General features: G+C 36.5%; 1 protein-coding gene across 16 annotated transcripts in view; it reads right to left on the bottom strand.

Moving 5' to 3' along the window:
* The window catches only part of TENM3 (teneurin transmembrane protein 3), a 699,726-nt gene that overhangs the window by 244,376 nt on the left and 429,722 nt on the right, over positions 1–25,628 (bottom strand). Inside the window, exon 1 of one of the 16 annotated variants that reach the window (XM_072406098.1) lies at positions 4,175–4,227. The exons of the other annotated variants lie outside the window; for them this stretch is intronic. Within the exon in view, the coding sequence (XP_072262199.1) occupies positions 4,175–4,217 (43 nt within the window). The 5' untranslated portion in view covers positions 4,218–4,227. Of the gene's footprint in view, positions 1–4,174; positions 4,228–25,628 lie in introns of those variants that run through there. 16 annotated transcript variants of the gene reach the window in all.

Genomic DNA, 25,628 nt, shown 5'->3' with positions numbered 1-25,628 from the left:
AAGTGTAGAGCATTTTACAGACATCTTCCAGCACATAAGATTTCTGTTCAGTTGTAAGAGTGCACATCAGCCAAAAAGTAAAAATAATTTCCTGGAAAATCTCTGTAAAGGCAGCCATTCCAGGCAAGAAATATTTTCTCTCCACCAACAATTTTGTTTTTCATATGTGTAATTTATTCATGTGACATTGTTGTCAATGAGATGCCATCATGTTCAGCATGATAATGTTACTTCATTACATTAATTGGGAAATCACTAAACTCAGGGATATCTGTTTCTTGGATATTCCTCCAGTATCATTAACAGTGTAAAGCAGGATAATAAAGATCAGAAGGTATATTGATAGTAGTTCAAAAATAATTTTTTTGTAAAAAAAAAAAGAGCTTGATGCCACCTATTTAAACTGCTGCACCATCAACATACCTTCCGTTAATTAAACCTTCGATTTATGTAATAAATAATAACAACTTCTACACTCATTTAGTCATCTCTAGCTATGGGCTCTGAGGCCTACTTTGCTTTAGAGATGCTGACTGGGGCAAACAATTAAAAATGAGTAAACAGGACTTTATTAAAATAAAACTGAGGGGAAAACATTGCATTACTGGTGCTTGCTAAAAACTAATTAGCTAAATTATTTGGAATATACCATAATTGTGCAATACAAGTCCTACATGGAGTGGTGTTTAATACATAATAAATATATATATTTGTGGATGCATTAACAACTTTTTGGTAGAGAAAGTCTCGGATTAGCATGCTGCTTTACCACTTTGTAAATGAGCACTTGATCATGTGTTAATTTTATGTTTATGTAGTACATGTCTTAGAATAAGTACATGATCAAGTATTCTTTATATGTAAATTGCATCTTATCTCTCTGTCCACTTTTACTCTTTGCAAACCCTCACTGAGACAGATGTTTTCCTGTGACCACAGCCAAAACCAAAACCTTTCCGTAAACCAGGCCAATTAAACCTAAAGTATACCGCTTTCATTTTTCAGATTTTATCCTTGCATCTTAGAGAGATCCGTCTGAGCGATTATATTACTTCTAATAATTACATTTACAGACAAGTGAAAATGGAAAATAAAATGCATTTTTACATAGTAAATAATATTTCCATGCGTCCCACAGCCTAGTCACATTACATTTACAGACTGACAGAGCTCTGATTAAATGCTTCCATAATACATGCAGGCAGCACACCTTACAATATGGAGTATTTGTGGAATGTCTGCCTCTGAAAAGTGTTCTATTTCCTCCCTACATCCCAATCCCCTGGCTCAGAAAAAGCTTTAATCTTGCTGTCCCACTTCGCCCCAATTTGTACTGTCTGGGCAGGTTTTTATTAGAGGTCATAAAGGGACTCTATAGGGGGGTGCCCTGGGAAAATAAGTCATTACCTTACAAAGAAAAAAAAAACTACATTGGTGAATAGATTGGGTGTTCTTAATGAATCCACAAAGAAAAGAAAAAAGGAATTGCCAGAAATAACTAAGTGAAAACAAGTAAGCTGTACATAGCTTTTAAATGTGCAATGCTTATAACAAGCAAAAATCAATCAAATCTCTCTCTGGAACAATCCCTGTTTTCTTACAATAATTTACAGACCCACTAGAGCTGAACAGACGTCAAATACTAAACTAAGAGAAACCAAGTAACTAATTAAAGTCTTATTTTCTACTACAAGAACAAAATTTGTCTTTACTTAACACCTTCAGCTCTTTAAGAGTCCGGCTGCTGGGCCAGCAGGTCAATATAAGTCAAGGCACTCCGGAGAGTAAGCTGCATTGACAATCAATATTTTCAGGTCAGGCCTTTGTGGTAAAGAAAAAAAGCATGACAGACGTACACAAACATAAAAACATTTTGTCATAACAATAAAATCGCTTAACACTGGATATACTATCATAACCTCATTACATGCCTGCTCACCTATCAGGGCACAAGCAATCAGCAAAGTTTGACCAGTGAGGACAAAAGTTTGCTAAGACAGTATTTTTTTAATAGGTAATCACACCTGCGAATCTTGACACTTGACCATATCACCTTTTACAGGAGTGAACTTTTCAGTAGTACTTATCCTGGATTTCTGTTGATTAATAGTTACACATAGAATAACTTGACAAGTACTACAGAAAAGTTATCACATATTTTCTACAATATAATGAGGCAAATTAAAATAAACATATTTTTTTTATAAGTGTTACCACCAAGAAAATATTTATTGCTATTAAAAGGACCACTATAATTACACATTAATAACCCACCACCAAAGATGTTGGATATCAGTTTCGGCCTTCTGAGTAGCAAAAACTTGTAAGCCTGGCAAAGCTGAGCATTTATATTGTCGTGTGTTCTAGCACCTGAAAGACTACTGATCATATTCGAACATTTGACCACCAACTAATACACCTGTTGCTAACCTTACATATACAATAAAGCCTGTGCTACGTGCATTACTATGTGTTATATAGTTCTTTACCCTGAATGCAAGTCACTTAGCTCCAATTGAAAAAAATGTAGGAAAGAATGGTTAATGGTACTCGCCAGTGTGCCATTGGGTATACACCTACCACAACCAGCTCTAATCCATTAAGTGGAACGCTACTGGGCGATGTGTCAGGTCTACTTTGGTCTCAAACGTACATTTCTACTATTGACCTAGAGCAAGAAGTAGACCTGATTCCCCACCCATTTGGGCTCAAAAGGTCACATCCATGAACAGCAATTTTTTTAGCAAGTATATCTATCTACTAGATCTACAAGTGGATGAGCGGGGATAATATCTGTCCTTTACAAGTACAGCTACCTTTAAACTGTAGCCAATTTTTGATGCTATATGACCCCCCTTGTGGAAATGTCACCATTCTGACACTTATATGCTATTCATTTTTTTGTAGCTACAGACATACTATCCGTTTTAGGGCCTTCTGTGCTACAGTGATTCTATTGTACCTGCTAGAAATATTCCTTTTTACACTGTTTTCAGTATGGAGAATATTAGGCCATGTTAGTCTTGCTTAGTAGGAAATAGTGAACGCTTCTACGTATCCTGTGCTCTACTACGTATCCTGTATTCTACTATCTATGGGACACAGCAATTTTTTAGGCTGCTGGCAAATCTCTGTTTGATTGATGCCAACTATTCTGTCTTATATTAAGAAAAAAGGAAGCAAGAGCTATCCACATGTTTGATACTGCTGTTTATTAGGTAAGTCACAAGGTAGTTCATGACCACCTCTTGTGGGTCTGAGGATTAATGCAAGTCTCAGGGCCCCTTTTTGACAATTCCTTTTGATATATCATACTTCTTATAAAACTGGCTTGCTGTAATTTAATTTTCTGACATCTTGTTATATCTGCTCCAGTATTTTAAAAGCTCTGTAACTGCTTACTGTCTGATACGTATTACACCACATAGGAACTTTAAGGTACTAGATCTTACCAATGTGCCTTTGGTATATATTTTTGGAATGAATAGCACTGCATACCTCTGTGGTTATATATAAATACACATACAATATACAGTAACATAAAGGAGGATTACTGTAAAACATAAAAGTATAAATTATTATACTACCGATTCATTCTTTAAAAACTAAGCTATAAGACTCCATACACACAACTCTACGCAGTATATAAACCTTTACAGTACAACACACACGAAAGAGAAAGCTAATTTAGTTTAACTTCTATACAATACCTTCTATCCAAGAGCCTATTATGCAAAGACTTCTCATTAAATAGCTAATTACCAAGTATCCTTCTCTGTCTGTACCTGACAATATAATGCAATAAAGCACAGCTTTCAGATCAAATACAGGAACAACTCTCTTCTTGACAGTAAAATGTGAACTTTTGTTATTTGGGAATGTTAGCAGATGCAACCCTTGAGTTTAATGTAATTAGGTGGGCGATATTCAATTTACAGTATCCACAAGTAATGATGATTAAATTGTTCTAAAAAAGCAGTCGGTAAGCAGAAGATAGCACCATAGTAATTACATCCCGCTTTCAAAATGAGCCTAGCACTGTGAACTTCGGGAGTTTCAAGTAAATGAAGGGCAAGTCATAAAACCAGGACTACACTGTTTAGAAGACTCTTAAATATAATGGAAGGACATCTGCTAAGGAACCCAGGCAGAAAGTGGGCTTTTCATTACTTACCACAATTATCAGTACCATAGTCTGTTTGTTCTAAGAAATCCATTAAAAGTCAGGCTGGTACATTTTCTCCATCAGCATCCATAGCCGTTATTTCTTAATATGCATGTAAAGGCACGTAGGGAAAAAAGAGAGAAAAAAACCCAGCTTCTGTAAGAGTACCCTCGGACAAATTCGACACGTGGCTCTCTCTCTCTCTTTTTTTTGCTACTAAGCAGGCGATTTCAGCTATGAATATTAAAACATTTTCTTACATGTGCTGCAGATTAGCTAGGTCAGCAGTCCACGCGGACCAAGGTGAAGAATAAACAAATAAGCATGATCGCGGCAGCTGCGCTGATCAGTCTCCGGAAAATGTATTCAAGCATTATGAAGGGAACGATATTTAACGCTGCCACTTGAAGGTTTGTGGCTCTCTTGCCGTCCGTGCCTGAATAGGACGAGCACTTAGATGTGATGAGCAGGATGCTTGCACACACTACATTCTTCCATTATGTGAGGGAGGCTTTTTTCCAAGTGGAAAAGGATAGCTAGAACCTTTCTGGCCTGAAAGTCAAAAGGCTTGTCATAATACATTAGTAACACGTCTGTGCTCAGGTTTCATTGAACAAAATCCAGCAGAAAATAAAAAGTTTAACCTTCCAGCTGCCAGAGTAGGCTCAGGAGAAGGATGCAGCATGGGTTGCCTGGACTCGGTCTTAGAAAACACAGCATGCGTTCAAAGGCCATACTGTCTCCCATTTGTCAGAAAAGATTATATATTACTAACATATATCTTATAGAAACAGAACATTAAGTATGGGTACAAAATGTGACCTTCAGATAAATATCAAGCAGTGAAACCATAAAACTAGAGGTTTATCATAGGGTGGCTTAGAGAGACACAGGGACTGGATCTACATCTTATGGCCTTATTTAATAAACCAAAACAATTGAGTAACCTATAGCAATCCATGAGCAAACATTAAGTGCAGTAACTGGTGGCCAATGACTTCAGTTTTCTGATGTCATCTCAGCAAGCAAGTCATTCCTTTCTAGGTCACTTAATTACTTTCATTGACAAGGATTATTCTTAAGTGTTTAATAAGAGAATTAATGAGCCCATAACAACTAAAACATCTCTTTGCATAAAGAGTTTTACTTTAGTAAATAGCACATTAGGACTAATGATGAGTAGATTCATAGAGGTTGCTGGAGATGAATTCACATCTTGGCCAAATGTAAAAGTCAGGTACTTCCCATGCCTCTCTACTGGTTAATAGGACCACTTATCACCTAAAACAACAATTGGGAGATTTAGACGGGTACAAGCTGGACTATTACATGGAAAGATGAGATCTGTGGATCCACTGATTAGTATGACATGCAGTTTTCACAGGTAACCATACCTGTAGGGTTAAAATAGTTTTATCACATGCTAAGTTTGCATTGCACAGATTTATGATAGGTTTGCTTGAAATTCAGTTTCCACAGATAATTTCGATCAGGAAATTTTAAAATACCTGCAGCATCCAACATTTTAGAAAATAATTAAGATACAATAGCTTCTGCTAATTTAGAGCTATTAACACAAATGTGTTTTTGTTCTACCAAGGACAAATTATCTAGGACAAATACAGGAGTTCCTATTACCGAAATGCATTCCATCTACAACACACTGAAGGTAACAATAAACATTCAAAACCTTTATCTGACACCTGCTGTTTTTACAAGGTTTCAACAGCGTTTGAGCTTTGCCTTCGTTACCAACAACTAATCATGGAAAACCTCTGTTTGATGGAAGCTAGGTTGGGAAATGTTCGGGTGATCCAACCCCATGATTTATAGGGAATAAAGTATTTTATGATGGGTGTATCACAAGTTAAGGAGATCTTTTTGCTTTTATAACAATCAAATGTCATCCATAGGGCTGATTATGGTGTCAGATTATAGAAATTCCTACCAGTAGAAGATGTGATGTCAAGTGCACTAATTAAATTTACGTTTAATATAATGTAATCATTTTAAATGCAAGGGAAATTTGCTGATCTGCTTAAAAATCTGCCAGTATGCTGCAAGGTTTATGTCATCTGATAGCTCGTGAACGGTGCATATAAACTGTCTCATCTTCCTGCTGGAGCATCCTGAAAACTTTCTGCAGATGATAAGGGATTGTTCCCTGTTCCCCATGGGTGATGATTAAGAAGATCCCTTCTTACAATTATACAACATCAAAACTCTGCCTAAAGTAATGCACCTATTGGAATAAGAGGTTCTAACCCCATGTACTGGATCTTAAGAGACCCTACTAGCATAATTTTTTTCTATTTAATTTCCCCATCAATTACTCCTGAATAAGTGCTAGTTCTAAAACTAAGCTCACTTCTGTAGTATTACAAGAACAGGCCTGACTGAGAATGACTACATCTACAAGAACTGGACAGTGTCATAAGCATTCTGCATCAAATAAGAAAACCTTAGTTATGTTATGAAAAAGTTATCCAATAGGTTCCCTCTAAGATGCTAATGTGTGTTAAATTGTGTTAAAACAGAATGCTAACGTCTGGGCCACTGGGGCAGCATGGTGGCTCAGATGTTAGCACTAAGGCCTTTGCACTGCTAGGTCCCAGGTTTAGCCAGGACATTCTAAAAATATGCAGTTAGGTTAATTGGCTTGCCAAAATTGACCTTAGACTGTAATAAAGACATTAGATTGTGAGCCCGCTTGAGGGACAATTAGTGACATGACTATGGACTTTGCAGGTGCTGCGTAATATGACATCGCTATATAGATACTGTGTAATAATTATAGTAATGTGAAGCATAATAGCTTATCATCTGGGTCGAAGAGGTAAATAAAAAAAAAAGATAAGTTAATTCAATGTTTTCTTCGACTCCTTCACAATTGCCTGCTGTTCCATATTTTTTGTTATTGCATTAGAGTGAATAAAATTTTAGATTAGGCACTGGAGTGCGCTCTGTATTTGAATCAAAGGTATTCAGTCTTCCTTCCTTACAGCTGTTGAGATATTACCCCAACTACCTGTCAATCGACCTCCATGAATTGACTGACATAGATTTGCATTGTAAGAAAGAACTGTAAAGCCAGCTCATTGTGTAGCAGTGCCAAGCAGGAAGCAGAAGCTGCATATGTAAAAAGCAAATATGGTTGTCACCACTACAAACTACTTGAAAAGGAGTTTTTTTCAATTACTGACGAGAATAGATAACTATTTACACCTAGTATCTTTTACATATATTTCAGAAAAATTGTTTCAAATTGCTTTAGAATGCAGTAATACAATTAAATGTTCTTCATATTTCTCATTTGCCAATGATATTTGCTTGTTACTAGTGGAGTAGCTGGGGTTAACTCACATCCTGTGCCACAGACAATGAATCCATTTTGGGCAGCCTCTGATAATGGTGTGTACCATTTGGAGTTCAATTAGAGATTTAATTATGCCAGCTTTACAAATGTCCCAGAATTGAATACAAAAATGTAATTCTTTATTTATAAAGTAATTAATCCAGCAAACTCAGCTTATGAACAAATTACTCTAGCAATAGCTGTTTCGCTGGCTTCTCTGTCTTCTTATTGCTTTAGCTCTCTTGTCAGCTTTGGAAATATTTACAATGACAGCAAACAGAACTCGTTGTCCTAACTGGATGTTAATTCCACTGAAGTTACAGGACAAAGGGAATTAGCAACATATTCCATATTTTTGGTGGATGTGCATTTCTTATTGTCTAATCACGAATAGAAGCCCCAGAGATTAACCGGTAAGGCCCCTCAATTCCAAGATGTAGCTGGGTGCTTTGCTTGTCAATATCCACAATATATTTGGCGAAGCTTTAATTGAAACCTGCTCTAAGCTCAGCTCATTGTAAGTACTGTCCTTAAATGACTCCCTTTGCATCCATTTCCTAATTTTTACACTATATCTACTGAGATTATATAATCATGTCCTTATCCGGCCAACTGTGATGAACATTTTCAGATGATCACTACATTTTTTTTGGTGAACCTGATGTTTTTCACCTACATAAAAGGTGCTTTGAAGAAGGGGCCAAACCAGTGTAAGTGATTCTCTCCTTTTAGTACAAGGACCACTTTAAGCACCCAGTGCTTTCACATGGGGCAGAAGAGAGTCCTGAGCCCTGTGTAGGCTGGAAATATGCAACTCTTCTATCTTGGTAGACAAATAAACCAAAATAGGTATGAAAAGAAGGTAAGTGTGTGCAGCTGGACAGGGTCACAGGTAAGTGACCCTACTACTACTGAACATAAAGGTTCACGTTAATGGTTTCACTGCTGGAATATAAAGGACCATTTATAGAGAAAGGAAAAGTCTCCCTGGAAGGACGTAGCAACAAAAAAAAAATCCAAATTAGGTAGGTTGCACTCCAACTACCAGTAACCAAATAGTATTTATGATGCATTCTACTTATGTTTGCTCCAGTTAAGCCTATAAAATGTAATAAAATGAATTCATAATAAACTAATCATAACACTACAGTAGTAAATGGAAGTCCTTTCCATTTGTTAAGTTTAACTAATTTGGCTAACCCAAGTTTTTACTTGACCAGATAAAGAATCAATTTTAGTTAAATACTCAACAATGATGAAAAAAAAACTTGTTCGCGTAATTAAATTCTTACACAAGATGATGTTTCTGAAAAACATGCCCAAGTCAACTATCTCATTTACACTGCTAGCAGGATATTAAAGGAACCAATGTCCAAAGGAAGGTGTCAAGGTAAAAGCCCAGGACCTTAAATGGGTTGGCTATTGTATTAATAAATATTTTTCTTATTTACATGAAGTTTCTTGACTCAGTAATTTACCCTGCGACATGCTGCTCTCTAATCACGAGTTATGTCTCATTAAATGAATCCACAATTCATTGTTAAAATATTATGAAAAAGAGATTTATTTAATCTGGAGATTTAGAACCAGGAGTGCTTCCTGCTGCTTCCTAATAAGTCTAATTACCAAGTAGGGCTTATATCCATAAATAAGGTCTGTTATCTCCTGTCAAAGACAGCCTCTTATAGTGCTAAGCACATACTGGTGAAGGATGCTGAAACAAGAGTTATCATAATGGAAAACCGTCTTACTCTAGTAGAGCAATGTATAAAATAAAACGAAATGCTATATTCATATTCTAATTATTCTAATTATTTTTCATAGTATATCTATTTTTGTATACTCTAACAATATTAAAAACACCCATTCTTTTCAATAGCAAGAGACTGAAACCAAGTCAAGGGATACAGATACTGAATTTGAATAATTATGAAAGTTTTTTGTGGTGTTTTTATTTCTTCCTGCGCTCTGACTCAACAGACGGCCTGCCATAGTTCTGCAGAGAGAACACTCCCTCAACACAGAGAGGAAGAGCCATTCTCTACAACATGCTAAGGCACCAAGTATCTTACTCTGGCTGTGGCTGGCTTGCCCTGGAATATTCTATACAAATCACTGGATCCTGGGGCAAAGCTCAAAGCGTAGAGAACCCTTTTATGTAAGGTAACCCCCTCCCTAATTCACGGCCGCCTAGACGGTCGAGAATCAATGGGAGCGCAAAGCGTCCCGGGATACCTACGTCAGGCATCCCTGGAGGCTCTTGGGCACTCTTTCTGAGCATGCCCGAGCAAAATTTGCAGATCTTACGCAAGCGCAGTGGGAGCGTCAATTTTTTTTTCCATCCTACGTCACCCGATCTCGCTCCTGGTTCGGGTGACGTAGGATGAAGAACCCGGAAAAGAAGAAAAAGATGGCAGCACCCGGACGGATGCCGAGACGACGAGGGACCCGATGCCGGACACCCCCAGAGTGATCGGACTGCCTGCAGGATTAAAGGTATGTGTGTTTTTTTGAGTTTTGAGTATAGTTCCTCTTTAGGCCCCGCTCACTCTCAAGTCTATTTCTGTTATACTATAAAAAAACATCTTGATAGCGGTGTGATAGGGAACCAAGACTTAAACAGATGCAATCCCAGCCAGGTAACTTTCTTGATACTCCTTGGTTTTTATATTTCCTATACTTGTTTTGTAAAGTTTGTAAGCCTAACTTCAAGAAAATGAAACAAAAAAAAAATACCCTTGAGGTGGGACAATCCTTTTTTTTCTTAATAATTTTAACTAGCATTCTTTTCTAGGGTCCCAGGTTTGAATCTCAGCTAGGGCATTATTGGAATGGAGTTTGTATGTCCTTCCATTATTTGAAAGGGTTTCCTAGACCCTTAAAAAGATTGTGAAGCTCTTCAAGGGTCAGTCCGTGACTTAGTAAATCTTGGACTTAAGCTACGTACACACTTCCAATTATTATCGTTGGAAAACGAACGACGAACGATCCTGCACGATATCTACGAACGATCGTATAGCACCGATCCTGCACATAGAGATAACGACACGATCGTTCGTAGATATTGTACACACAATAGATACGATCGTTTGAGCGATAGAGGAACTATGTGCACGACAGGAAAGTGAACGAACGTTCGTTCATTACGCATGCTCAGACCATGGACGATCAACGAACGATCGTACACACGAACGATGTTCAACAATCGTCGTCCGATCCGCCGGTCCGGTCGTTCGTTTCCAACGACTTTCCTCGTTCGTCGGCGTCGTTAGTTACTTTTTTTACCAAAGATTTTTGCCCAATCGATCGTTCGTCGTTCGTTTTGAACGATAAAAATTGGAAGTGTGTACGCACCTTTAGTCTTTAAAGAGCTTTGTAATGTGTTGAAAGCATAAAAATACAGGTTAATAATAATATTAAAGTGTTGGCTCAGTTGAGTATACTCATTTTATTTGGCTCCAAATTACCATTGAAACGTTTTACAAAAAGTAAGAATCTTCCAGAATGCTTCACCTCTTGACTAATCAAGGTCTGTTTGCACAAACAAACTTACTTAGTTATTAGAACAATGCATTAAATAGGAATGTAGCCCATAAAGGGAAAAACACAGCATTAACTTGATGTGTAGGTTGCGGAATTACCCCACTGACTTTTCAATTAACACTATTTTGCTAGGAATAATTGATTTTTTCTGATGACCTTTAAACTTCAACCTTGATAAAGCAGCGGCAGTCCATTTTCATCTGGATTTCTTTTTATGCATCGGTGGGTGGTACACCATTGACTTTTAACATTTGCAAAAGTTTATAATTAAAAAAGTAGTAATTGCAAAGAAAGCTGTTAAAAGTCCCATAACACCAGAAATTCCGTAGGATACTGTTTTTTTTCCTTAATCAGTAGTTGGTTACGCAGGTAGTAATCTTACTGTATTTCAGACATTTATGCTTCACTTCTACACCCAACAAAACCAGGCCTATGATATCTAACACATCAATATTAGGGTATAGTATTATATTTTCAAAACTAAATAATAAAGTCTGCAAAGAAATAATGGTTCATGTCTGTTTGGAGCATTATCTTACTTTTGAAATGTCCCTGCCACTTTGGTTTGTGTAGAAAGCCAACATTTATGAGTGAAATTAAATCTAAATAATGTAGGTTGAAAGCAGCCATACTGCAATTGTTTTAATATACTAGATGTTAGATTTGATAAAAACATAAAATCCAACAAAATTCTATGAAAACTAGGGTATCATTATATTGATAGGGCATTATGCAAATACTAGATTATTATCAATGAACAGACTGTATGAACAGTGTGGGCAGTCCATAAAGGCCCTAACCTTTATGTTGTCATTTCTAAGTTCAAGCTCAATATTCCCAAGCAGATAATATTCTCCTAACTTAAGTGATTCCAACTGGTTGTGGGTGCAACATACAAGTTAGGCCTGTCCCCTGTTCTCAACACGTAAAGCAGAAAAAGTTTAAATGGCACCACTGCTGAATCTAATTTAAATTTAAAGAAGTGTCATTATTTGCAGAGTATTCCACAAACTGCTGGGCCAAGCACCTACTTTTGCTCTGGATCTGGGGCTTATTTATAAAGAAACAAAAAAAAAGGGCAGATTCAGAATTAGTGCAGTTGGAACTCTTTCTGCTTTAGAATCTAGAATCTAGCATTACTGTTTGCTTTGTTGTTTTTGTCCCTGCTACTTTTTGAATGGAAGGTATTTTATGGAACTCTTTAGAGAATAGCTCTGGATATGTGTGAAGGTGCTTTGTATTTACATATTTAAACCTTCATTTATGGAGAACTCTAAAAAATGGGGGTTATGGTTATGCTAATATTCAGTTGGGACTAAGGAAATTATATATTCAATCAACAAATCACAATCTCCAAATAAGAATAGATGATGATCCATGACCAAACTTTGATGATCAAACAGTTGATTTGATCTCCCCAACAAATTGAGAATTAGGTGAAGTAAAGTACTCGTGAATAAACTAAATGAATTGTTCTATTATCTACATTGTCTTTTCTGTTCCTTCCCCACTAAAACTGCCAGAAATTTCCATGGATCAGGGGCATTACATCAGTAAGTGCATTTATACGTACACAAATATGTGTACATTTATGTGTTCTATCTGACAGTTTTCTTTTTTTCCTTCCTTGATATTCTTAAAAGAAAGAAAGCCAAGATCGTTTTTTTCTGCAGATATGCATTGTTATTTACAGGGGAAACTTTAATGTATAAAGGTCTATAGGACTCTGAGCAGTAATACTCAGAAATACTCTTTGTGTTAAAAAGATCAAGCAAAGCTGGCAACTCTTGCTGATTGAAAAGAAATCAATAATTGTATTTAATGACTTTATGAAGAAAATAAATGACCCTCGCGCTCTTAATGGATTAATGTCAGTCGTGAGCTACGCATCGCATAATGCTGACACAGGAGCGTGCAAAGTGGTGTCACTTTTCATATGAGTGCCTTAAAACCTTTGCCAAGGGAAATTGTGTTTTAATGCCATTTCAGATGTCATATTTGAGAGGATTTTTGCAATCTCATTTTAGAATGCTGAAAGCACGCTCTGGATTGTTACGGCACACTCTTGTCATTGACATATGCACGCGCTAGGTCACCTTTTTGCTTAATGTTCCACCACAATTCACTCCAGACAAATAAATATACACATTAAATAAATATATACAAAGTCATCTATTTAGCACATCATTTAAGACATGCCGTATGTTGAAGAATGCTTTCTTCCATACGGAATAATTTCCCTACTCTGGACACTGACAGCTGAACATTTTTCTAGCTGAAGAACACGGCTTGTGACAAATATCCACATAAAAGTCTGCAATGTGAGGCAAATGTGATGAACAGTACATTAATAAAGTACTTCTGGATCAAAGTAAGAGACTTCTTATGCAGCACATGTAACAAAATATTTCTTTTGTTGTCACAGCTGACGTGCTCAAATACTCTAATCCTTAGTGTGAATAAAAGCAACATTTTAAATAACATTTTCTGTGTTTGTTATATTATCTAGATGACTAACGTTAGCCGAGCCACTTATGCCTCAAAGTCAAAACAGTTCCCACTCATCCACAGGAGAGCTGCACTTGCTATACAGAATTAATGAGTTCGATAAATTAAAGTGTAGGTAAACTTTTTTTTCTAGCTTTGTGTAGAGAAAAGATCAGAACCTCTGTTGTATTTTTATTGCTATCTGGGGCTTTAATAGAGATTTTCCACCGCCTTCCCTCCTGTTAACATAAGTCCCTGCAACAGAGAAACAGGAAGAAATACAAATCAAACAGGGGTCTTAAGGTGCGTACACACTTCCAATTTTTATCGTTCCAATCGAACGACGAACGATCGATTGGGCAAAAAATCGTTGGTAAAAAAGTAACCAACGACGCCGACGAACGAGGAAAGTCGCTGGAAACGAACGACCGGACCGACGGATCGGATTGGACAACGATCATTGAACATCGTTCGTGTGTACGGTCGTTCGTTGATCGTCCATGTTCAGAGCATGCGTGATGAACGAACGTCCGTTCACTTTACTGTCGTGCACATAGTTCCTCTGTCGCTCAAACGATCGTATCTATTGTGTGTACAATATCTATGAACGATCGTGTCGTTAACTCTATGTGCAGGATCGGTGCTATACGATCGTTCGTATATATCGTGCATGAACGTTCGTCGTTCGTTTTCCAACGATAATAATTGGAAGTGTGTATGTAGCTTTAGTCTTCCCCTAATCAATTAAGGTAAATTATTTGTACTCAGCCATTGTTTCTGTTGGAGAGTACCCTTCACATGTCAAAAACTGATGGTATATCTCTCAATCAAAGCTTTGGATAGCTGAAAACCTCAGCAGGAGTTCTAAACCTTACCAAATCTATATCTATCACTATGGACCAGTTTCTTGGTTTGATGTACATCTAAAGCCAAATACAAATAAAACATCTGCCTCCACTTAACCAACCTTTCATATTCTCCATTATTCTGTAGTGTATAGTAGTTACCCTACTGTATCAATAAATATATATATATATATATATATATTTATATATATATAATATTCGGGTAAAACAAGCTGTTGCTGACATAATCCACACTTTGAACTTTTATCTTATGTCCAACCTCGTTCTGTCGTAGCTTCCAGCACAGTCTGTAATATGTAGGGTGAAGTGCACTGCTTGCGTTATTTTTCGAAAGTTTCAGGAAGCAAAAAGGTATACTTGTCTAACAAATTTAGTTGTCCTTGTCCATACATCTATGAACTTCTTTGATGAACAAAGCCCTTTCTATACAAAATGAGAAACAAAATTCTTGCTGTTTGCTGGTGGTCTACCTCAGGCCCTCCAATTATGTAGATGTTCTTAGAGCATCTATTGTAGATATATAAATACTACAATACCTAGATCCTGCAGAATTATATGAATCTATACAAAAACACGGTGGTCTTTCAATGGCTTCAGGAGTTGGGGAGGATCACCTTATATACTGTAATTAACAATTTTTTCTGAAATACCAAAGGAGTTGTACAGGTTCAAAACGTGAAAATAAATACCCATATGCAAATAGATCTGACAATCTTTTACAGTAAAAATAATAGAGATTGTGTGTGGGTGTGATTTGTGGGAGGTGATTTCAACTCTGGCAGTTCTGTTTACTTAAAATCTATCTTTTTTTTCACACAAAAAAAGTTTCCCTATTCATTACCACCATAATTATTCTGGCATACTGAAACACAATCGTTTTCAGATAACTATGAAAGCAACATCTTTTTCTTAGACCCTCACTGACTATTTTTAAACACAATGTGGTTGGCTTAGGTTGATGCAAGGTCTAATTTAATAGTATTCCCTATATAAATCTCACCTAGCTGATAAAACTTCATCACAGTTATGGAAATGAATACCTTGTCCTTGCAATGGTATACTCACATAATATATCTTAAGTGGTGCACAAATGGAGATGAAAAGTAGCAGGTATAAAGGAAGCTGACGTATATAAGTGCAGATAAGTACTTTTTTACATCAATTTTCTTTCAAAAGATTATCAGGGGTGTACACGCATTCTTTAGTTCTGCACAGGTAGATGGATGGGTTGTTTATAGATAATTCTTAGAGGTAAATAGTCACAATGGTAAGTACACATTTAACCAATTGCATAATTTGTTCTTCTTTTTTTTCTTTCAATAGAACTCCAGCTAAATGTGTTTTTATCCTAGTTTTTTAAACAGAAGAAAAGAACAGAAGACTGGGATATTTATGGCTAGCTGTGTATCCCTTGGGGTAATTTTCCCCCAATTTCCATGTGTTTGATAATTTCAAGCAGTAGGGAGAAATCCCACCAATGAGGACACAGATAGCACTAACCACCTGAGAAGGACTTCTTTCCCAATATTTACCAGGTAATCCAAGTTTTATGCAATGGCGTATGCTATGCAGTTTTCTCACAATCTAACTTCAATATATAATGTATATAATTTCAATATATATTGATTTTCAATCAATATAATGATCAACATGCCAATTGATTCTATGTTTTACCAATCAGTTGTCTGTCTAGTTGTATTAAATCAGTTTCACCACTGCATCTAATTGAAAGTGAAAAAAATGACTACCAAGAATGTTCGACCTAATGAATTTTTTTTTAAACTATCATATGGTGACTAATTGAAATGTATTTGTGAGACAAAAAATGGTTTTGATTTTCCATATGATGGAACTTATCAAGAAAACAAGCTTTTTGGTACATTTTAACCAAATTAGTTTAAAAAAAAATTGTTGATGGAAAAGCAATTTTGATCGATTTTCAATTGGTTCAACTAAAAAAAAAATCGTCTTTCAGGTAAAAAGTTAAGGTTATGCTTAAAAGTGAAACAAACTTTAAAACTCTACCCAGTGATTGGAAAAAGTAAGTATGAAATAAGTATGAAACATAAAAATTCTAAATCCTAATTCTAAACATAACAATGTAATGTCATAAATACAAAGAAGTATATAATGTTTTTCAACTCTACATCAAAAAAGGTAAATAAAATTGAGTTTCCTGCAGAACTATCCTGTTTTATGAGAGCAATTTTTACATTTACATGAAGTTCCAGTTGGTGCACATAGACTGTGGTCAAGACTTGCACATACAATGCAACTGTGCTTTAAAAATATGTGAGTCTGCAGAAATGTTAACAGCAACGGGTCTGTGTCCTGTGTTACTGCTGACTAAGAGAAGAGAGAACATTTTCCTTCTGTAAGAATAATTTGGGTGTGCACAATATCAGGATTATTCCATTCCAGCTGGAACTTGTCATAAATGTAGGCAATAGATGGGATAGGTAATAATGGAGCTCTAAATGCTTATCTGAAACCTATCTTTAGCCTATTAGCTCAGCTAAAAAAAAAAACTACTTAATTATCCTGTCGGAACACACTTTTAAAAAGTCATTACTTACACTTTCAAAGATGGTTTAGATCACTGTTCCCACTAAATTCAGAGCTAAAAAATAAACTTACAAAAACATTTTTTCCAGAATTTTTTTTTACTATGCACTGCGGCACATGCACAGTGTTCTGGCAACAAAGTATTTGAAGGAGTTACATTACTAGTAGATTCCTAATGGATGACGAAAGCGGATGCTGGGCCGGGAGAAGACCAAGAAAGCAATTAAATGTGGACCTTGCATTGGAGGGGGCTTGGGCTACATTATGTCTACACATTATGAACCTGCCAGGGGGTGTAAGTAGCACTTTAAGTATGCACAAAGTTATTTACAAATGTTCCCTGCTCTACAAAGCACTAAATTTACACCGGTTCTGAATGGGTTAGAGTCAATTTATGAGCGGAATTTACTTTTTTAGCACAGCTATCAAGTTAATAATAACAAAGTGAAATAGCACCATGCTGTGTTTTTTTACAACCTCTCCCCACTTTATTTATCTGTACAGATGGAAAAAATATGGACTATGACAGGATAAAACAGCAGAAGTTCCTTTTAATACTCCAGCTCATGGTAACGGTTTAATTAGGAAGATCTTGGCGCAGATGCTGATCTATGTGTCAGTCTATCCCTACAGAGAACAGTACACAATCCATCTTTGTTTTATTGCACTACATGAAGAGAGTGTCCAGGGGAATGAACAGCATCGCAAGGAGTTCTGTGTGATATGGGAGTACGTTAATCAGTAATAATCCTTGCAACTGACGGCAAACACGTCTGAGGACAAGTACAAGTACAAACATATCAGAAGGAATACAAATAGGACAAAGAATGACAAGAGGTGAAAAACCAGCACAACCAATAAAATAAGTGTGTGTGGAATGTCCCGGGTACTAAATTTATCATGTCATGTGAAAACGTTATTCAAAACACACCGCTGATGTCTGGGTATTGTAAAACTAAGAAGCCAAATCTTAAAATAGATGTTTTAAACAAGAGTAAGTAAAAGAATAACATTTGTTCTCCATCTTTTTTGTTTTCCATTTTTAGAAAGCCATTTTCTAATGTCAAATTTTTATAAATGGGAACAGCTTTTGTGTCCTGGTGCCTAGGCACACAAACTTATAATAAACCTAATATGCTAATAATATGACATTATCATAATAAAAAGTACAATAATATGTAATGTGAAAACACGTGGTGCATGCTGTATTAGAAAAGGGTCCCCTAATTGTACCCCTAGAATGAAATCTTAATTCAAAGCTGTTATGAAAAAGTAGGATAGGATCACTACATATAGTTTATTAGTGTAGGTAAACCTAAACTAAATGATGTTGAATCCTGCCAAATGAATGCAAAATAGTTCATAACTCAATAGCAGGTGCGGCTGTATAGTACAGGATGGTCTTCCAGTGAAATTTTGGACAACTTAACATTGGGCAGGGGCACTATATAAGACCTTGGTATTGGAGTGCAAGTACCAGGAATGTATTTCCAGAAATTCATACAGTCTCTTTAAAATGTTTGATTTTGATGAATTATATATATGCATTGTGTTTATAAATTCATATTTAACAGACAATAAAAGTTTAATTCTACCAATGCTGACCATCTTCCATGAATGCTTTGGTCAGTAGTGACATAATCTCTGCATACTCTTTTGTGATATATTCAAAATACACAGAACCTTACAACCTACATAATAAAAAATGTAATACAAAACTCACACAATTGGTACTATTTTTTTTTAAAAAATACGTTACGTTTTTTTAAAAAAATAACTGAAACTTTAAGATTCCAGAATATCTCAACAAGACCCTCACTGGGTCACTCAACACAGCAGTTTTGTACAAGATTCAAATGTCAAACTTTAAACTATATTAAAAATGAGCCACCTATGCCCCTTCAAAGATTAAGAGTGCCTTACTGTGGATTGGCTGTAAACTGTCCAACCAGCTGCTTCTCCCAGGCTCCCATTTATATCCAATTAAGCTCAAGAGCCATATGAAAGTCAGTATTTATTAGGCACTCATTTGAATCATGGCGTTAAAGTTGTCAGTTTCACACAGAGCTGACCATTCTTCCGCATCCATCAAAAGCAACTTTACACATCCAGCACATTTCTGAAAAGGGCAGCACACTCAGAGACCAAGTGATTTATACTGAAGAACCAAGTCAGTTTGTGTGACTGTCTCATCATTTCATGACTCTCTATGGACTCCTAGCCGGGTAGTGAAATATTTCTTATTACCACAAGCCCCTCCATACTGCAGACAAAGGACATCTGCAAGTACCCAGACAATCTATATGTGGAAACAATACCTCACACAGCATTCACTGCTTTTATTAAAGACCTAAAAGCAAAAAAATATTTTCTTGTTTCCTTATTTACAAGCTCTATCAATGAAAAAGATAAGCAAGTGAAAACAATTCATTTTACCACCTAAAGCTGCGTACACACTTGCAATTTTTGTCGTTGGAAAGGACCTTTCTAGCGACAAGGGACTGCACGATGCATGAACGATGCTGTACATACAGCACCATTCTGCCCTATGGAGAGGGGAGAGCGACGGAGCCGCACCCTGCTGCGCGCTCTCCCCTTCCCTTTCATTAGGATCGGTTGTCGTCCATCGTCCGTGGATCCGGCAGGACGGTCGTCCGGACGATGGACAACACCAACTGTACACACGGCAGATTTTCGCCCGATAATTGGCCGATGCCGATTATCAGGCGATAAAAATCTGACGTGTGTACGTAGCTTTAGTGTAGTTGGCATTTTGTGGATACAACCGGAGTTTCTTTGATCAATCTATACGATTGTAGAAAGATAAGGTGATTTCCAGTGAGCCAGTATAATACCTAAGCTCAAGGTATATTGGCAGGTAATCTTTTTGTTTCAAAGCCTATGGGTGATTTGCTATTGGAGGCTGTTCACTTGCCAAAGTGAATTATCACCTTGCAAGCAAATTATTACTTAGCTAAGTGATTGTGGTAAAAACTTACTTTGCAAAGAATAGCCAATAACATGCAAGGAAAAACATGATATGTGCTTGCATTGGCTAGTTTAAGTTAGCAAAGTTGCTCCTTAATAACAAAGCTTCTGGTATTATTAAACTGTATTTTTTTTTAAGTATTTAGGTGCCAACATATGACACAGCACTGTACATTAAATAGGGGTACAAAGGACAAATACAAATGATGACACAGGGGGAGGAGAGGGCCCTGCTCAAAAGAGCTTACAACCTAAGGTGGAAGAAGGTGCACACAATAGTGAACAGCCCATATTCCTTTAGAAAATCAACTCCAATATACAGCATAAGTAATTCCTCATGGTTTCTGTAACTTACCACTAACCATGTAACCAATAAAGAAAAAAAATGACAGCTAAAGCCTAGTGCACAGTCAGGGGGTAAGGCTGTTCTGAGAGTGTATTTATGCATTTACAAGAATATCTGAAATTAGAGAGATTGTTCGATTGTTGGAAGTAGACAGTGTAATAAACAAGAAAGAGAGCAATCACTTAAACTTGTAGAGAGAATAATAAAACACATTTGAAAAAAACACCACGGTGGCACAATAAAAACTCCCCATCATGCGGTTATTTATTGGATTTGATATATTTATTTCAGCAACATATAATTACATTTATACAACTGCAAACAAAATCACAGTATTGATATATGGTACACGCACGCACACACACCTATCATTCTTTCTAAATGAGAGGTAAAAGGTAACCCCACAAGGTTAATGCAGGTAGCCAGAAAAAAACAAAACTCACAGTGGATGATACCCAATATCTACACCATGGAGTAGGATTGAAATATTACATTGTTGCTAACAACTACATATGCAGGGGTCGAAGAAATAAATCAGAACAGGACATTTCCAAGGTTCAACTATCCCAAAACCCACTGTAACCTTAACATTATCCTCTTTCTTATCTCACCATTTAAAGCTTTTGAACCGTTTAGAATGCTTGAAGCGTGCAGAAGTGATTTACAGAGGCTTTCCTTTTCACCATTAGCATTTTGCTTGGTAATGTACACTGAGCAGCAGCACATGCTGGCAGTGAAGGTGAACAATAACATCAAAGTTAGCATAAAATGCAAATCTGCTGTACATTATACATTATTGTACACTATGACAAACTTCCTGGGGGCCTCCAAAGATTACTTTTTCACTTTAACCTACCATATGAGATCAGCAATCATAGCCTTAATAATAATTTTTCTTTAACTCCCAACTCCAAGTATTCTCCTAAAATTGTGAGACATAAGTTAAAAAATAAGGAAGAATACTGAATGTGGTGGTTTGTCTGATGGGTACTGACCTCCAAGGACCATGGGTTACAAATTAAAACTGCTAATCTCTCCACTAACCTACATGCCAGTCACTAGTTATCACGTCACAATGGATAAAAGCCATGCAGCTAGTAGGATATGTTTTGTAGGCTAGGCTGAGGTTGAATCCTCTTGTGCATGTAAAGTACACTTATTTGCACATGTAATATGTTTTGTTACCCCAGTTAGGCTCTATAGTGACTAACATCCTTTTTATGCTATATTTAGGTAACACAATTCATGAGTTATTTGTCCCATATATTTTACCACTCCCCTGAGGTAGGGAACAACTTACACAAATTTCTGATTGAAAATCTTCAAGGAGATCTCAAAATACAATCTCCCGAGGCTTGTTCTAGAAATGTAGACTTAGGTTCCACATCCCTGAACATTCTCTGTCTTTAGGGGCCATACGGACTCAGTAGAGGAAGTATGTAAATATATGGACAGCAAGTAACATGACAATGATCAATGTGAACTACGTGACTGATCACAAAACAAACTGTCAACCTTTCATCGGAATTTTTCTCCTTGCTGAACGTGAAACATATACAAAATACCAGGAGGTAGAAGTAGTAGGGAAGGATTAACAAAAGATCTTTAATTTGAATGAAATGCTCACACAATTATGTGTGTTAAGCAAGTATAAAGAGCAAATGATGGAAAATGTTTTGTAAAAGTTAATTGTTTCATCTTTAGCACTAATTAAAACAATATTTTAAATGCGTGTTTAGAAATTATACTGTTTTACAGAAAAAAAAAAAGAATGTCTAAACTAAAATTGAAGTGAGCCGCCTGTGAATTTACTCTCCTATAATTATCTTATAGAATACAATAAAATTAGAAGAATGTGAGATTATGTATAATGAGTATAAGGAGCATTATGGGCGTATTGGTAAATTGTGGAAGATAGCTACGTGTTGGTGTCTTAAAAAATACAAAATTACAAATGACTATAGCTGACCAGGATGTGCAATCCAGGGAGAATCTTAATTTGTTGTGTGACATCTACTCATCTATCTATGACCAACCCAAGCAATAATAATATGGAATGCATTCTTCTGGAAAAATAAACACTGATTCATCTATCAGTTTGTTTAAAATATATGACAGGGTTTGGGTATCTGACACAACCTGAGCTCAATTTCAGCCACATGTTCAATAGTCACAGGATAAATCATGTATGATTGCCTGGATTTTGTAGGAGAAAATTGGTGGAAAAGAATAGGCCCGAAAAGCAAGGTGTACACTACTGAGATGATTGATGTAGGAAAAGCAATTCTAATATGGCTCTGATTAATAACTGACCCAAATATGGACCATGTTTGTCCCTGGGGAGAAGAGGGGCATACGGTTGCAGGTATGAGGTGCAGACACCTAGAGGTACTTCCCAATAATGCTAAACTATCCTACGCATTGCTATTTGCCAGTAAAGCTGTACATCATTGCTATGGGCCAAAAGAATGGTGAGAATAGGGCTGAGGGTCCAGAACTACTGTGAAGGGCCAGAGCAGTCTCCATGAAAAGTAGAAAGGGTAGTAAGTGAGAAAACGTTGTCATTCAGCCAGAACTGGAAGCTGTGGAAGTCTGCTGCTATGCAAAAACCTCTCCTGAGGTCTGCATTTTATACGTGCAGCAGTTTGACCCCCCTCCAGTGACAGTTCGTCTTGAAGAAAGTCTATTCTGTTTTCAATTTTCTGTATAAAGCACATTTTATTAATGTAGTAATTACAATAAAAATCCTAATATATATATATATATATATATATATATATATATGCCTTTGAAGTGATACCTGAACTCTGTATTCCTTCCTGTAAATCCAACATTTAAAAGAACTACCTTCAGGCAATGCCACACATGACTTCAGCAGTGCCAGTGTAACATTTCCTACAAAGAAAACAATGCTCGCAAACATAGACCACCTCCACCGCCTCCAACATGGCCTAGCAGCAAACATGCTGACCGGAAAAAACTACATGTCTGGCCTTCGGCACACTTGTATTCTTTCTCAAAGCAATTCAGTCATTTTGAATGGTCAAATGGTGACAACAGACAAGTAATGCAAGTCTGATAAATATTCTATTGGCATGGACAGGGTTAAACCTCATACCACAGAAACACGCTGTGCACAAAGTACAGTATTTTCTTCATAAAATATTAAACAGTTCAGCTCAGCCACAGAATGAGGTAAGACAAGTTCTCTTTCAAGCTTATACTTGCAAGGAATCATGTCAATTATGAATAAAAATAAATATATGTATATATATACATACATACACACAAATAATTTCTAATGTTGGATAAATCTCACATTCTCATCTGTTCAATTTCCGAAACTGAAAACTGACAAATACCGAGAACCCTTGTCAGTCAAGCACTTACTTAAACACTAGTGCCTTGGCTGCTTTCATAATGGTTGCAAATAACATTTCTAAAAGCATATGGGCAGGAAGCATCATCTCAGACAGAAGACACTGAAAGCCTCTTGACTTAAACAGTTAATCGCAGTGAACATACCAATGACACAGAGCTATGTGGACAAACACAATTCCGGGATGTGTAGAGAGACGGGTGTTTTCAATCCACTGTACAGTTTTGTAGTATGTTACGTGTAATATATTATGTGTAAAATGCCTATTTGTACAAAGGCTTTCCCTCGTTACATGGATAATATATTCCCTGTGCATCTAGAAGACTTTACCTCTGTTATTAGAGGCTTAAGGTATTCTTCATTTGTGACCTTAGAGGGGAAAAGATTGGCATGGTGAAGAAAAGACGCAGGCCACCTGGATACAAAGATCATTCATTTAAAAGAAGAATTCCTGTGTAATGAGGAGCTGTGAAAATCTCCACATATAACCAGTTCATTCTACGTTTTCTCTTTTAGTAGCTAATATCCAAAAACTGACAACCTCATAAGCTATGGGTCTACGTCCTTCACTTTTGGTATATATTACTCAATAAGTGACAGCATTGCTCATGGATTATCAGTTTATCACAAAAAGGAAAGTTCTTTCTCAGCTGTAAAATACATGGGAGACTTTTACTGTTATATTAGCATATGAACACGCTTTAGCTTTAGATCACAATCAGCGATTGCCAAATCAAAATAATCTAGTGGATCAAAAAGGAACTCAATCCGGAAATAAACTCACAGTACAAAATATGCAGATGTATTTCAGATATTTTTGAAAATAAAATAATCAAATCAGTGATAGAATGTTCACAGGAGAAGACTGAGCCCAGTAAGAAAGCTGGGTATGGGTTGTGACCCAGCTGTATTTGTTCACTGTAGTAGAGAAAAGTTTGGTCATCGACTGACGGGGTAACTGGACAAGAAAACTACCAATAAAATATTTTTTAGCTTTTGCCAGGTATATTTAATGGTGCCATAAAACATTGAAAAAACAATCCACATAGGGTGAAGTTGGGTGGACACCTAAATTAGAAATATCACATAGCAAACCTTTCCTTTAAATGAAGCCTAAACTTCCAAAAGAATGAATCCTAAAAGAAGTTGGAAAGGATTTCAGCTGCTGAGCAATTTATTTTTTTATTTCGGCTCAGTAAAAGATCTACGGGTACTTCTTTTCTATAGGCACATCTATTCTTCTTCCAAGTAATCATAGAGCTGTCATTCGTGAATTGCAAATGTGTGAGGACAAGGAGATGCTGACAAGACAGTGTTTCTGTTGAAAAGGAAAACATGTATTGTTCGCAGGGCACAAATAAATCTTTTCATTCACGGCATCATTCTGAGAGCAGCCAGCAACAGAGGAACGATTTTGGTCTGTTCCTTTACAGCTCCAGCAAGTGTGGGGTGTCTGTGCTCCCCTATGGCGATGCACACTGTGTAAGCTTAAGCAAGACTGCATGGTTTGTACAGAATAAAATGAGAAAGAACTAATACAAAAAAAATCACATAATTTTTAAATGTTGCACAACCCAAAGTGGATCAAGACTAGATTTTAGATAACTTATTTAGCTAGTATTATGACAATTGATTAAATGAGACTTTAAATCTGATCCAAGCTTATGTGGTACACTACACGTGCCTGAACTTTGATATTCAAAAGTAATTAGCTAGTAAGTAGCTATTTAATATAAAGCTATGTTGTATTTCTATCTATTCAATATAATGTAAAGCATCAGGGACCTGAATAAAGGACTCTGCTTTAAACATTCTGGTTTATAGCAATATCAGGGTTCCATATGCATTGTAATATATAATTAATCTATCTGGTCTCCCAATCCTGTTTACGCATTATGAACATGGATACATTTGACCTAATGTACAATGCAGTC

This window comes from Pyxicephalus adspersus, chromosome 3, assembly GCF_032062135.1.
Source record: "Pyxicephalus adspersus chromosome 3, UCB_Pads_2.0, whole genome shotgun sequence".
Lineage (NCBI taxonomy): Eukaryota > Metazoa > Chordata > Amphibia > Anura > Pyxicephalidae > Pyxicephalus > Pyxicephalus adspersus.
Note: the sequence above shows the minus strand (reverse complement) of the source record. Positions and strands in the feature narration are given on the sequence as shown.